The 16576-nt window shown below is 35.4% G+C and overlaps 1 protein-coding gene across 3 annotated transcripts in view; it reads left to right on the forward strand.

The window, feature by feature from the left end:
• The window catches only part of LOC110093856 (methionine aminopeptidase 1A), a 49002-nt gene that overhangs the window by 21332 nt on the left and 11094 nt on the right, over positions 1-16576 (forward strand). For all 3 annotated transcript variants that reach the window (XM_020818879.2, XM_020818876.2, XM_020818878.2), the window contains exons 6-16: positions 564-611; positions 706-750; positions 7949-8048; positions 11047-11098; positions 11183-11224; positions 11565-11626; positions 11714-11812; positions 14166-14239; positions 14329-14398; positions 15306-15371; positions 15456-15544. In XM_020818879.2, coding sequence (XP_020674538.1) covers positions 564-611; positions 706-750; positions 7949-8048; positions 11047-11098; positions 11183-11224; positions 11565-11626; positions 11714-11812; positions 14166-14239; positions 14329-14398; positions 15306-15371; positions 15456-15544 — 747 coding nt within the window. The remainder of the gene's footprint in view (positions 1-563; positions 612-705; positions 751-7948; positions 8049-11046; positions 11099-11182; positions 11225-11564; positions 11627-11713; positions 11813-14165; positions 14240-14328; positions 14399-15305; positions 15372-15455; positions 15545-16576) is intronic.

Here is a 16576-nt window from a genome sequence, read left to right on the forward strand (position 1 = left end):
TTCCTGCTAACAGTATTTGCAAGTGTACCCAATCCCTTTACTGTGTATAAACTGAAGTTCTATTGTTTTTTCTGACGTTCAGTTGGATTTCACTGCTTATCCTTTTTTATTTTCTGTTTACCCTCTTTTGTACTACTTAGATGGTCCACCATGAAGAAGAACCAGTTTCTACTTCGTTTCTATAGGTTTATTTCTTTCAGGAAGCACATTAATCTGTTTGATAATGTATGCCAACTTCAAGTCACTTTTCATGATCGTGGTGGTCTTATGTTAACATAAACCTATTTCAGAAATTCGTTGTTTGGTAGTTACATTTGTTAGTATTCAGTACTTGCATCTATTTACTTATTGATCTGCATCTTTCCATTCATGAGATATGGTGCCAATATGCTTTCTATATCACCTTAAAAGTCCTTGTTGTTCGTAGTATATTTCTTGGAAAGTGAAGTTGTGGCATCCACACTTTGTTTAATAGTAGAAAGTGATTTGGCTCTGTATTTCTTTGTTGAAAAATAAGAACCACCCAAAAAATGAACTGGAAGTTGTAATTAATGTGCTTTCAGGGAATCCCGAAGATCGAACCAAGCAGTGACTTGCAGAGTAGAGTGGAAGTAAGCATGTCTAAGATTTTGATTAAATTGAGTTTTGAAGTATAATCCAAGTTAAATTCTGTTTTTTATTATGTTGGCATGTGAATATTTAAAGATAAAGACGCCAGACAAGATTGAAAGAATGAGAGAAACATGTCGGGTAAGTTTGTTCTCCTGATTTTCTTAATGTTTTTCTTTTTGGATACGAGTTCAAGTTGCTGTGTTAAGATATTGTTGGGTTGCAGCGTTCAATCTTTCCCTGACTGTGATTACCCATAGTAATATTTTGTGAGTGGTTGCCCAAATTGGCTATTTAGTGAGTGGTTGCCCAAATTGGTTATGATCCCTGTCGATGTTTTTATTTGAAAACTAGCGTAAAACTTGTTAAATAATCATGACATAAATATTGTGTGCTTCTATATCTCCCAACTCAAGACTTGAGAGCCAAAATGATACTTGCTGTATACAGTACGCTCAAATTGGGACCATTGATGTGAGCAATAAAAGCAGTCAGAAGACGACGATGAACTTTTAGGATAAAACACAACCCTAAGAAGCTGATTCGAACTTGTATTATGAAAAATCTCAGTTAATTTTATAATGTTTCTTTTAGTGTATCACTACTGATGCTTTTGTTGAAATTTACTGCAATTTAAATCGAACGCAAGCATATTTATGGATTTCATGGTTATGTTATATGTATAAGCCATAATGGATTAGTTGTGAGCTCGAATTTGGAGTTGAGTTATGCAACTTGAGGATGATTGTTGGATTTGTCTTGTTTATAAAATGATTTATTAAGACAAGCATTGAAGATTATCTTGGTTCTCTAAGGTTCAATTACATTTTACCATAGAATGTTACTATATTAGGTTAGAATTGTGAGTTCATCATTTGAACGCCATAGTCCATGAAGTCCAAGCCACTTTTACTTTTTATTGAAAATCTTTGCATTTATATTTCAGAAGCATCACTTTAAGTACTCTTATTTATTTATTTATTGTTTAATTTATTTTATTTTATTATTTCTACAGTAAGAACATGCTAGTGGTGATGACCAAGAGAGGTTTTCTTTAATTTCTAGCATTATGTTGATTTATATGGTTTGACACGATTTTCAGTTTTGATTCAATTTAGTTTAGGTTACATAAAGAATTGTCGTGGTTAGTAAGATTATTGTATTGAGATGGCTATGATTATCTTGTTGGTGTTAAGAGACGGTGCAGTATTTGTTGTGAAAATTTACCCGTTTGCCAATGAGTTTTGTGTTGCATGCCTCTTTAGGGGTATTATGTCTTTTGGTTTTGGTAGCTTATCCAAATCTTATGACGTGAGGGTTTTATTTGTTACTTCCTCTTCCTTCGAGGCTCGAGGTCTTTTATTTTCACAACTTGATGGTTGTTTCAACTGTGGATAAGAACTTCTAGAAATTTCAAATTACGATTATAATAAATAAACTTAAGTTGACTTGATCCTTTGTGATCCATATACTAGCACAAGGGATGGGGAAACTATGTAGCTATTCAGAAACATGTAATTTGGAACTTTGGGTGGAATAAAATCTCTTTTTAGTTTTCAATTTGTGAGTGAATTTGTACGTGCACTTCCATCAACTGTTTTATAAGCGTGACTACCTAATTTCAGGAGAAACATCTCTTTGTACTAGTGTGAGGCTTAATTTTCTTATTTTTGATAATTTACTTCTTTGTTCTTATTTCATCTATAAAATTTGATATTGGCTTGATTAGCGCTCTTGATTTTCTTAAAAAAATTACATCTTAGAAATTTAATTTGTTGAAATGAAATTACATTTAGTTACTAATTTTATGTATCTCTAAATCCATATTAAAATTCTCAGTCTCTTTCGTTCATTTTGTATAGGTTGGGTTTTAATTCATGTTTTCTATTTATATTTAAAGAAAGGATGCAGTTGAAAAAATTGGTTGTTTGTGATTTGCGAATTCTCAAATTCTTTTGCATGCATTCATAGTACACATCATATTAGTTAGTTACATTGTAAAGTCCAAATTTGAACCATTCTGCTAATTGATGGCATCTACCCTTCTCTCATTGTTAGCTGCTTATGAATGGCTTGATTCTTGGATAATTATTGGAACTAGTTAGTATTTTATATTAATATTGATGCATCCTTAACAAATTTGTGATATTGAGATGAACCATCTCCATATGATCAAGAGTGCCAAGGTCATGCTTCAACCATCTCTGTGCAATGGTAAGATAATGATCCTTCTAAATCTACATTGTTAGATCATCTAAAGATCCATGCTAGAACTTCAATTAAGCTGTAGAAGATTAACACTAATATCTATGCTTCTTCTAAGATCCAACCATCCAAATCAGATCATTTCCAAGACCGATCTTAAAACCTAAGGCTTAATATGTCCTTTCGTTACCCGTAGTAGTATAATGGTCCAACACCATTCCTAAAGACATGTCTCAATCCACAATCATCCAATTAGCTGGAAGACAAAAGTGCTCCGAATTAAAGGGCATTTTACTCCAACACGAATCATGATGATGAAGTACCTCCTAACTACCATACACTTCATCAAAATTACCAAACTATCCTCAATCCACAATCATCCATTAATGAAGCTGTCGACTCCTACAAATGATAACTCTCTCAAGAATTTAAGAAAAATGGCTAATAAGAGGGATTAAAATCACACTCAAAGTGATGCAGGACTACAATGTTTTAATTGTATGCGATAAGAACTTGCACGATTTTTTGAATAAAAGAATTAAGATTAAAACTATTAGCAATTAAAACGATAAACGAAAACGTAAGAGGGGTGGCTATGCTTAGGCCAAATCACATGCCAAACACTTGGATTATCAAAACACCTTAGAATTTCAATAATATGCAAATTAAGTAGCTTTCAACAAAATTTCTAGGCTAACAATGAGATTAGAAACATAGAAAGCTAAACTCAATACCTACGATTACTAAGCTTGGCAGAGATAGGTGAACAAGACCTTTATGAATCAAATTCAAACCACAATAGAGAATTCAACTATGAAAGTACAAGAGGAAGATTGGAAGATCTTTGTCACGGCTTGGATGTAATCCACCATTGAACGGCACCAAGCTGCTCCTCTATGGCTTCGGTGAGAGTATCTAGGATGCGCTCCACGTATTCCTCGACAATGTTGTCGATCTCCGGATTGACGTCGAAAAAAGTGGAGTGAAGGATGTGAATGAAACCTTGCTCGTCGTAGGCAATGCCGAAATCAAGATCGGGATTGGCCATGCATCGATCTTGTTGCGTTGAAGTGTTGTAGGAGGTGTTTCGTTGCTGTCCTTTCTGCTTTCCCTTGAAAGAAAGGGGTTTCTCCCAAGAATCCAAGTGGGAGAAGGTAAGGGAAGGTGGCCAGCTAAGGGGGAAAGGCTTGGGGAATTCAGGTTCAGATTTTGTGAGATGGAGGTGGAGGGAATTTAATTCAAACAACTGCCTACTTGATCCCCTTGATTAAAATAATCAAGGATGGAGAAGGGAGAGAGGGGCCAGCGGCAAGGGGGAGGGTAGGGTTTTAATTTAATTCCAAAAGGAGAAATTCTCCTTTCGAAAGGAATTAATAAGTGGGGCTTAGGGGATCTTGGTCAAAGGAGGTGGAGGAGAATTAGGAAATTGTTTCCAAGAGGGGGCTTAGTGGATTTGGAAATAAATTTCCAAGAGGGGGCTTAGTGGATTTGGAAATAAATCTCAAGGGATTTAATAAGGGGCCGGAGGCTTCAAGGGCTAGGAGGGAATTGTGGGGAGAGATTTGGGTTGCTATTTTGGGATTTAGAGATTAGGAAAGTTTTAATTAAATCCCAAATAATTTGAAATTCAAATAGGATTTAATTTTGGAACTTTCCTTAACTAGATTTCCTAAATTAGGAAAGAATTTTTAAATTCAAATTATTTTGAAATTTGAAATCAAACCTTCACAAATTAAGAGTGATTACTTATAGAATGTATTCAAGAGGGGGTTTGAATTTGTGGAGGGAAGATGGGAGGGATAGGGCTGACTGCTAGGTGGAGGGATTGGGGTGAATTTCGGTGGGAGGGAGTGGGTGGCAATGGGGTGAGTCCGGCGAGGGGTGTGGATAGATTAGGTGGCTGACGACTTTGGGGTTTGGGAAGACCATAGGCCTGTAGCTAGGTGATAAAGAAAAGAAAGGGAAAATCGAGAAAGAAGAAGAACCATGACCCCGACCGTCTCCAAGGTTGGTGGGTGATCCGATTTCCCTCTCCTAGGGATTTCTCTCCCAAGCACTCTCAAGATTTCACAAAGAACTCAAGCAATGGAATTTTTATTTATTCATTCATTAAACATGAAAAAGAGAACATAAGGGCTATATATAGCCTTGTACAAAAGGACTCAAAATAAAAGATGACAATGCCCCTTTGGGCTTACACACGACCTCCCTTAAGGGGTAAAAGCAGAAAAGTAATAAATCAAATACAACATAACATAATAAAAGACAAATACATAATATGACTTAGAAATACATTGACTCAATCGTGGTTGTAGATCGATGACTACGTCTCTGATAGACTTTCCAAACTCGGATGCCCCCATCACAAAGTGTCAAAATGGCCAATCTAAAGATCAAGATCTTTCTCAACAACATCAACATGCTGCTTAGTACATCTTGTTCTGTCTTATTGGTTATACCAAATGGAAAATGTGTTAAGTGGCTTAATCTGCTCTAGCTAAACAAAAGAAAATAGAACCAATACTACAACATTCATAGTAGCTGCTGTCACACTAATGAGGCTTCTTATCAACTCAAGGAGACCATGGAAGCATTTAACAAAGCTTTTTAGGTTGATTTCCTTAAGGCTGGAATACCTGTGCAAATATTGATATATTTTGGGAATCACGCACCATAATAATTATAAAATGACAAAAAAAAACCACAAAAAAATTATAAAAAAAAAAAAAAAAAAAAAAGAGAAATTAAGCAAGATGGAAACTAACATGTTTTCTTCCTACCCTTGGGGAGTGAACACCAAGAAAGGTCATGCTCTAATAATTCCATTATCTTCTGTGACTTCTTATCATGAAGGAGCGTAGTCTCCTATCAATCCATTGGCCATAATGTGGGTATTGTAGTTGATAATGGGAGCTCTAATTTTTTTTTTTAAAAATCTCTCTTCATCAATATTAATCTCTTTAAAGTGAAATTATTATCAATTGTTGTACTTTTATATGGTTTGATGATTGCCTGGTAAAGTGGTGATAAGAGGAGGATGTGTGTGGATTATACTAATCACAATACCTCAGTCTTTCAAGTTCAGCAATAGAGATAAGATCCCTCAGGCCAGACATGCTCATGAAACTTCTAAATATCCTTTCAATCATTGAGACTAGATTTGAAAGACTACCAAGTTCCTTCGGCCATCTTCTTCAACGCTTGGGTTTCTTTTGGAATTTTAAATGTCAAAACCATGGGTAGATCAAATTGAGAGCATATGAAGTTTTTTTATTGATGTTAATCTCAATGTCTGAAAAGCAATGCTTGTGTATTTTTCGTAATATATTTTTTATAATCTGTACAAAGCACATATTGCTTTAACTTTGAAAACGCATGAAAATATGAAATGCTAACTTTGAAGCATTGCTTGATATCATCTGCATAAAAATACATCAAATCATCTTAGCTGATTGACAAAGGAAAGACAGAAAACTTGATAGAAGACTATGCTTATGCGCACTTTTGATGCAAGCAAAGTCTAGAGAAAAGAGACAAATTGGAGAATACTAGGACAAGACTTAAACCGAACTCAATTCAATTGTAACTTGCAAACATCCAAACAAACTTAGGAAAAACAAAAGCCAAATCGAAAGAAAACATAATAAAAATATAAAAATAATATCCTCAGTATAACCGTCTAGCGGTCTCCTCACATGCAACAAAAGTAGGAATTTAAGAAAATTGTGCTTAGGTTTGCAAACCAAGGGTCCACCACTGCAAAAGAGTCCAATGTCCTTTCCAAACTCCTCCGGCAAATGTTTCCAAATTTCAGCCAACATACACTTCCAAAGCTCAAGAAGAAGGATACAAGTGGAGTGGAACTTGCGTAGAGAAGAAGGGGGTTAGAAGCCAAAACGAAATAGAGAAGAGAAGAAGGGGATGAAACAAGCTCTCAAGCTTTTCCAAGAAGAAACCCTCAGATTTTTTGTAGAGTTTTTAATCACAATTTCAACAACCTAATCCATGCCAAAACATCTCTATTTTACAGGCAAAAGAGAGGAACCGAACTGCCATAACACCTCCAACAAAACCAATTAGATTTAGTGAAATGAAAGGCCAGCAACCACAACACAGCAACCCCCATTCGGTACAGGAAATAGAGAGGAGAAGGCCACGGGAAACCAAGCAGGCAACCACGGGAAACCCAGCCATCAAGGGAACCGAGGGGCCAGCACAGAGAACGGAGCATCAGCACGGGAAAACAGCCAGGGGCCACGGGAACAGCAAAGGCCAAGAGGAAACCGAAGAGACAAAGGGAGAAGAAGGGGCAAAGTCCACTCCAAAATGAATCCAAGATTTAATAGCAAACCTTTTTGAATTAATGAGCTAGGAAGTGCAATAAATCCCCCAATCATTGAGCTAAACTTCAGCTCAACATTAATGAGCTAGCACCAAGTAGAACCCATCACTTTTTTTAAGCTCAACACCAAGTAACCAAGGCCATACCCGAGAGCAGCCACCACACAAAAATAAAAATCAGCAAGCAGCCCAAGGACGAAGTGGACCCAAAAGCAAGCAAACCCAAGGCTTGCCATGCCTAGCACATTCCTACCATGATCATTGGAAGCCCAACCATCATAGGATAGCATAAACAAAAATAAAACACAACTAATATTGTTCATAATACAATAAAACTTAAATAATTAAAATATTGAATGCATCAACTTTGTTTGTGAGAATTTAAATAAAGTGTCAAATTTTAATCGGATAAGAGTGATACCATAAATTGATATTTTTAACGTAGATTTGAAATGCATCAGTTATCTTTTTATTTTGGTAAAATATCTTTCAGCATTTCCAGCATAGTCTTTAATTTTTATTATTTAATCCAGTTCATCATTGTGTTAGTGGAGATCCAAGTAGCCACAAATAATTTGATAGAACATTTCTCGACTCTAATTGATACCACTATTTTTACGTTGTTAGGTCTATTATGTAACTTACTTTAATTACTTTTAAAAGACGGGAAGATTTTAACTTCTTTCTTAGTCTCTAAAATAGATCCATACTGGTCCCAAAACCCCTTCAAAATCATCTTGGTACTCTTTAGGTACCTTCTATTTCTCATTTATTTTTGGTGTGTGATCTTTAGATTGCAAGGGAGGTTTTGGATGCGGCTGCTCGTTTCATTCGACCAGGAGTAACAACTGATGAAATTGATGAAGTGGTGCATGAAGCAACTATTGCTGCTGGTTAGTTTATTCTCATTTCCCATGAACTTTTTATTTATGATGTTAGATAATGGTTAATTAGTGCTAGCATTTTAGAAATTTTAAGTTTTTTTTTGGTTATTTGCTTAGTACTTAGTTGGTTGAGCATTCGGGCCAATATTCTTAGTTCTCAGGTGTTGTTTGGTCCATAATTTTTGTGTCATATCTCCTCATACCTGCTTTTGGTTACATGTGTGGACATATATTCTGTAACTGCCATATGGGAGGTTATCAAATGCACAATAAAAAGCTTTCTAAATACACACACAAAATTTATACACTACCACAAAATAGTATATGAATGAGTGTCAGCTCTATTAGTTTGCTCTAAAGTTCTTATACAAAACACCTATTCTCAAACAAGAAAGTTTGACGAGAAAGAGGTTCTCTACAATTCCCTATTACTGAAAAAAAACATACGTAAACCAAGTTGGATAAGTTGAATCAACTCTACCCGCTCTTGTGTGGGGAACTTCGAGGGTTCTCCACTGATAGCATCATTGGGTAGGACATGATATATGAAAATAGTCCAATCATCCTTATAGTGCATATCCAACGCCACTAGTGCAGTTAATAAGTGCTTTAGTTAAGGAATGAGGGTTTGTTCAGGCAGTCTAAAAATATGATTGGGAGTTAAGGATGATGTCTAGCTTCTAAACTTTGGATCTTGGCTCCATGGTGTGTCTTGAATTCTTATAATAACTGCATCAATGTGAGTCTTTGTCTTTAGGTTTTGAGGAATCTTTACATCTTTCCTTCAATGATGCCTCTTTGGCTTATCATCATTATTGAACCTTCAACAACCTTTGGTTCCAACCTCACCCCTCGCCGGCTTTTCTCAGCATGAATGAGAGAAATTGTCTCATTTAGTGAGGGTGTCTCATCTTTTCCAAGGATTTGAACTCTAACATGGTCAAACTCTGTATTTAATCCTGCAAAAAATTCTTATATTCTATCTTTCTCAATAAAAGCTTTTTACTAGACACTTGGCCTCTATGCTTTTGTAGTGATCAAGTTCTTGCCACAAGCTTTGAAGTATAAAGGCATATTCAATCATGATCTTACTTCCTTTTTTTGTGTTTTTCACCTTGACTTTAATTTCAAAGATTTGTGCAACATCCTAAGCTTTTGAGATGGTTTACCCGGCGGCATCCCATATGCCTTTTGTAGTAAGATAGGAAAATGAAAGTATTATTAATTTCTGGAGTTATGGAATTTCACAACCATGACATGATCATGGAGTTTGCTTCATCCCATGCCCAAAAATTAGGATCTTCTTCTTTTGGTCCTGCCCCAAGGAGGTGATTCATCTTTTCTTTCCCTTTCAAGTTGGTCTTCACATTTTGAGACAACTTTAAGTAATTCTTCCCATTTAAGCGATAAGAAGTTTGCATATTTTGGAGATCTACTTTTCCTTGGTGCACCATAGAGTCCTCCATAGAGCTTTGGGAGGAATTAGCTTCAGACATTTTGGCAGAAAAGGATAGCGATGAATGCTATATGAATCAAGCCAACAAGGTATAGGGTAGCAATGAAGGCTACGTTGATTATAAGAGTAGTTGCAACAACAAGAGAAGGCCGATAATGAAGGCACGATAGCCGATCTCACAATGGCAATGGTAATGAAGGTTGGTGGTGAAACTCACGGATTATATCTCTTTAGGCTCTGATACCATGTTAAATTCAGAGCATTGGGGAGTTAAAATGCTTAATTTTATTGTACAAAATTATCTTTATTTATAGGTCTATACAAGATATCTTAATAAAAAAATAAATACAAAATCATGCATAATTGCTCTAATTTAATCTTTCCTAAATCAGTTATTCAAATATGGAAGGAGATCGACGTGAGCTAAGTGAACCTCCCATGGATTCCCAACCTGGTCGTGGGATCAATTGTCAAGGGATGGCTGAGATTTAATAGAGATAGGCATGATCTAGGTGAGCCTCTCATAGGTTCTCATCCTAGCTGTGGGATCAAGTGTCAAGGGACGGCTAGGATTTAATACATATCTTTTTGGAGAAAAGCTCAAAATAGTCCTTAGATTTCTTAGAGGAAGAGGAGATTTTTGTTTTGGGGGGGGGGTGACTAATTTAGTCCTTGAACTCTTCAAAATTGATCCAAAAGGGTCTCACATTAGAATTAATGTGTAAATGGATGGAAAGTTCACATGAGAGGTAGGATTAAAGGGCATCATTGTCTTTTGTATTTTTCTTTTTTCCTTATTGTAACCCTAATTTCATTACCTTGTTGAACAAGAAGCTTTATAGGAGAAGGAGATTGTAGATCGTCAACGAGTAGTGGACAGAGAACAAATACCAGTCGATGGAGAATAAAGATTGTGTCAAGCATTACATTTAGAATGGGATTAGTGAGGCTAACTACTATGTATATCGTGTCTCACCGGAGGATACTGAGAGTAGTATAGAGAAGAAATGAATGCAACGACAATATATGCTTGGGAATAAAAAACTTCCCAAGTCCATCCCTGATGCCCTCCATGGGAATTTTCCTCAGAAGAGACGTGGGTAAGCAATGAATCTTGTCTTTGGGTTAGTTTCCCCTTGTAATTCACATTCAGTTGCTTGTCAACCTTGTTGGCTGCAAGTGCCCGATGATTTCAACTTTTGGCGGGGCAACCCACTTTAAAGAATGGATGGTTTTAATAATAGTTAAAAAAATAACAATAATGCTTTATTAAATAGTATAAAATTATTTGATAGATTTAACCGTCAAGAAATATCTCCCACGTAAACTTTCTGTCCATTTGCACATCAATTTTGATGCTGCGATTAATTTGGATCTATTTCAAAGAGTTAAGGGATCAAAATGGGTACCTGCAATAGTCTAGGACTAGGATGGCCTCTCAAAAATAGTTTAGGGATCATTTTGATTTTTTTTTTCCTTTCTTTATGTATATGCTTTATTTAACTTTACATCAATTGATCTGCATTTTACCTTTGTTTTTTTTGTGGCCAGGTGGATATCCGTCTCCACTAAATTATCATTTCTTTCCAAAATCTTGTTGCACGTATGACCTTCACACTCAAATACTTTAGCATATTTCCTTAAAAATTCAGCCACTTAACTGCTGTTATGTTCTTTTAATGTACAGATCTGTTAACGAGGTCATCTGCCATGGTATTCCCGATGCTAGGTGTGTTTTTTTTCCTCACTTAATGAGTTGTGTGCCTTATTTTCAAATTCAATTGGTCGAACTCACATGTTTCGATGGACTTTTATGGGTAAATGTACTGCTAAATACAGTAAAAAATGTGTTTCTGCAGTTTTAGTAAGATATATCTTGAAACAAGTAGGCTTAATAGCTATCCTTTCTATGCCTAAATCGACTGCTTTATATAGCATTTTTTATTTATGCTGTGGTAAATAAAATGTGGGTACCAAAGGCAAAAAAAATGTTCTCTTCATTTTTGTCCTGCTGATTTTGTTCTCTATCCTTATTTATGCTGGAAAGTTGCTAAAGACATCATGTTCAGGAGATTAGAAGATGGCGACATTGTTAATGTTGATGTAACTGTGTATTACAAAGGTGTTCATGGTAAGAATCTTTTATTAGTCATTTTGATGATGGTTTTTTTTTTGGGCAAAAGATTTTTTAATATTTAATGGTCAAATGAATATGTAGGTGATCTGAACGAAACATACTTCGTTGGAAATGTGGATGAAGAGTCCCAGCGGCTTGTCCGTTGCACATATGAATGCTTGGAGAAAGCCATTTCTATAGGTACTTTTTTGAATGCTAGAATATTTGAGAGATCTTATTTCTAAGTAATTTAGGAGGTTACTGTTTATTATGGTTTTATTAGAAGGTTCGTATTTAATCAAGTGTGCCCTAAGTTCCTAACTTGATTTGTTACAACAATTGTTTTAGCTTTTTAATATCTACTATGTATGAGTGGTTTTTTTTTTCTTTGGCTGAACTTACATTTACTATGAACTGATTTTACCAGAATATTTAAATAAAAAAGACTGTTTTTACTTCAACAAGATATGCACTGCTACGCAATGCAGACGTTTGTGATTGATTTCCACGTAATAGTTAATTTTTGATGCACTATGATGTCCCACTGCATTTGCGTGGAAAATTTTGTAACTACCCTTAAAAAAATTAAAAAGGGTAGCCCGTTTAAAAAAACAAAACTAAAAGATCTCTATTTGACTCACTAGAGTGCCAGCCTTGTCTGTAACAGCAATCTTTTCTCAACTATTTGTAGTTGTTTTTTTTTTTAATTTGGATTTCATGGATTTTGTGTAATCTTTTCTATTTACAGTCAACTTAATGCCAATCCTGAACTTAACAGCGAGAGCCACGTATTTGCACCTCACACTGTCTGGATCCTCCACTTCTATTGTTAGCTGTGTTTCTTCTGCAGCTTCATCCTTGCCTCTTCACTGGAAATTTCAGAGTAGCCTTTTTGGATTTCTCATGGAGCATGAGAGATCGTGGCCCATAAAAAAAATACAAGCAAAATGAAGGGAAGGGACCCCAAGACAAGAATCATAACTATCATTGCTGCCATTTTCTATCCGTCCAACCTTCCCTTTTATATTTTGTAAAGAATATTAGTTTTGATGATGAAAATAAGTGGAGAAATGGTCCATTTTTTAGGACTTTTATAAATTTTTAACTTTTTATTAATATCTCCATTGACAATGCTCTTAAAAGCCGCACAAGCTATCGAATATATTATCCAAAAGATAAATTAAAGGGGGAAGAAATAACATTACTCCCGTCAACTATCAAATGCCTTCTCAAAATCCCAACCTTGACAGGAAAATCCCCTTCTACTTGTTAGTTGAAGGATTTAAATGATGATTGACAAAAATTCAATCAATATTGATTCTTACTAGCAATAAAAGCACCTTGAGAGATATCCACTATGTTAGAAAGAAAAACTTTGACTTTGTTAGCAAGCACTTTGATGAAGATTTTCAAAGCTCCATTTAGCAAATTGATCGGTTTGAATTCCTCTAGAAGGTTTCAACTTTCAATCATCTTTCTTAGAAATCAAACATATAAGAGAGAAATTGAAACTGTCCAGAGATGCTTTGCTTGAATAGTTTTCTTCAGATGTTACAATAAGAGCAAAATGAATGAAATCCCATATTTCTTGCAAAGAAATCTTAAAGAAACCATTAACTCTTGTGGATTTGGATGAACCAGTAGAAAAGACTGCTTATGTAATTTATTTGAGAAAAAATGGTCATCTAAGCTAAGGAGCTCATTCATTCATTCATTCAAAAAAAAAAAAAGTTTGTGATAATCAAGCATAAAGTTGGAGGTCATAACATGATAGCTAATAAGTTTTTTTTTGTTATGCCGGTTCACCCTGAACCGGCCCAGGCGCCCAGCCGCCCTTGGGCCGGGTCAAGTCTACTACAGGAGGCGTGATCTGTCCGCCTCCATTGTTCTTACCCGCCCACATTGAGGGTCCCACTAGTTCAATTGAATTCTAATTGAAAAGGAGGCGGCGGCTAGGGCTTTGGAGGGAAATTAGATTAGGAAAGTTTTTATTGAAGAGCCTGAGATGTTTAGGGAGGGGTTATGTTTTGATTTGTTCTCAATTAGGGTTCCTTGGCGACTTGGGCTCTAGACTCTCTTGTCTAGAGATTTGGTAGAGACGATCCTCCTCTCGAATTGAGGATCTCTTGTATCTTGTTTTCATTATTGTTTGGCTTTGATTTCCTACCGCAATATATCGTAATGGGGCTATTTTCACCCAGGTATAGCATTATTCTCGCTGTTTTTCACCAATTGGTGATAGGTTTGCTTGCAAACTAAAGTATTACCCATAGGGTTACTTGCGAACTCAAGTATTCCTTCTTGTGCACGCTACAGTTTCCTTCACGGTTTGGTTTACCTATACAGTCATTGTTAATCTTCCCGTTTTCATGATTCTTGTCAGCAGGATGCTTGTTTATGTTGTTGTTTTTTATGTTTTTTTTTTAATGCTTTTGTTTGGAAAAGGAGCAGTGGTTCTTTTGTGCTAGTGAGATTTGCAATCTTAAATGTATGGTAGAACGTGTTCATGCTTGCATACATGTAAGAATAAGACAAAAATTTCTGTCAAGTTCAGTTAAACCTGGAGTTCGCTTTCGTGAGGTTGGGGAAGTCATCAATCGACATGCATCCTTGTCTGGGTTCTCTGTGGTAAATACTTTTATTAATGGCAGCTATTATTCCTCAAGTGAGCTGTTATCTTAAATTCTAGACATTCATCCTTCTGCTTAAATGTGCAGGTGAAATCATATTGTGGTCATGGTATTGGAGAGCTGTTCCATTGTGCCCCTAATATTCCTCACTATGGTAGTATCCTTATCAGGTATTGTAGACATAAGAAACATCCTCATTCACTGAGTTCTTCTGGTTTTACGTGGTGTGCGTATATTATTTTTCTAAATGGACAGAAATTTTTCTATATGATTCTATCTTAGGTTATTTTTCAAACATGTAAAATGCAATTTGAAAATGAAGATCATTTATCTTAATTTATTATTATTATTTTACTACTACTACCATATCATTATTCTTGTTATTATTATTATTATTACTACTACTATTGTTATTGAGAGAGAGAGAGAGGCTAATATGCATTTAGATGAAGTGGGCCACTCATCCTTTGCGTTTGTTACCATTCATTACAATTTTTTAACGGCTAAGTTTTAAATAGTTAAAAGACAACTTCAATTATTTTCTTACATTATCAATGACTTCATATACTTATATATATGTATGTATGTATGTGCGTTTCATGTTTTGATTCAACTAAGTTATGAGTGAAAAATGTGTTGAATATTGACTGCACCTGAAACACTTAAGAAGTATGCCAGATATCCATCACACTTGATGTAAAGTTTTGAATCCCAAACTTTATTCCTTGATTAGTAGCTTCAATTGTTTTTCTTATTTTATGTATGATAAATGGTAGTGTAGTCTGTATGTCGTGCAAATCAGCTTTGTCCATTCATTCATTCTTTCTTTCAATAAGCTTTAATTTGGTCTTAGATTAATCAGAATTGCTCGTCACAAAGTACAGGGTAAGAATTCATCAAAACACTCCCCACAGTACATGTCGAAGATAGACCTGATCTAAATTGGAGTATAATTAGTCACTTACATTGTTATTGTATATGAGCATGTGGAATGTATGTTAAAACGCTGTTATCTTGTATAATGTCTTTTGTCTTTGTTGGAAGCTGTCCTTGACCTATTATAGAAAACAAAGCAGTTGGTTTAATGAAAAAGGGGCAGATATTCACAATTGAACCCATGATTAATGCTGGTGAGTATACTCAGTTAAATGATCAAATAATTTATATTCAGGTGTTATGTCTGCATCATAGTTCAAAATTTTTATCTTTAATAGGAATTTGGCGTGATCGATTGTGGCCTGATGGATGGACTGCAGTCACTTCAGATGGGAAAAGAAGTGCTCAATTTGAGCACACACTTTTGGTGAGTGACTATCATGATAAGTTTCATTTCTATATGAGCTTCATCTAAAGGTGCATTTCTTATTCAATGCCTACTGTTTTCTTGTTTTGTGCATCACTTAGTCTTAACTGTTTGCCTGAACTTAAAAATATTTGTTCTAATTTTTCTTGCAATCAATGACATTTTCATTTTGATTGGATTGCATTTCACCTTAATATTTTGCCTTCCGTTCGTTAACTTAGTATGTGCCAAATAATAACCAGAACCTTTTAATTGATTGTAACTTGCTTCACGTGTTCAGACCCGTGCTGGCTAAAAGGCAGTTAATAATGATAGTATGACAGTATGTTGTTTGTCGTGCATAGTCATCTGACTCATCTCTTGACTTGTGTATGCATATGAAATTTTTTGATACGTTTTTTTTGTGTTTTGATCTCATCTGAAGCCACCATCAATAGATGAATAAGGTCTTATTCAATTTATCTTATTCAATGCATCTCATTATTGTCTGGACAGTGTTGTTCTATATCGTCTGAAGTGTTTGTGTATTTCCTGAGATGTATTCATTAATTTTTCCGTGACCTGGGATCATAAGATGCCATAAAATACCTACAAGTTCTTTTAATGATCGGTTGTGTTCATATTATACAGGCGATGCAGTTTCATGTTCAAAATTTTCTGAAATTATATTCTCATAAAGCTTGACTATTTGAGTGGTTGGCTTAATCTCTGCCAAAGTTTTGGTAATAACGCCTAGCAAAATTAAGTTACATGGCCAAAGGGTTGTGAATTTCTAATTTTTTTCCTCTCACCCATCCCTACCCTCCCCCATCTCACAGCTTTTGAAACATCTTTTTCACAACTCAAAAGACCTCTTGCAAATTTCCCTCCCATGCTATTCTCCATCGATGTATCACTTCTTTGGCGCAAAATTTTTACCAAAAAATTCATGATTCATCCCCTTCTTATTCCCTTTGCAATAAAGATTATTGATTCCACTTTTTTGGTTGAATCGATCAATCTTAAATTCAAGCAAAAGGGGTGCACATTGTT

Source organism: Dendrobium catenatum, unplaced genomic scaffold (genome assembly GCF_001605985.2).
Source record: "Dendrobium catenatum unplaced genomic scaffold, ASM160598v2 fragScaff_scaffold_621, whole genome shotgun sequence".
Lineage (NCBI taxonomy): Eukaryota > Viridiplantae > Streptophyta > Magnoliopsida > Asparagales > Orchidaceae > Dendrobium > Dendrobium catenatum.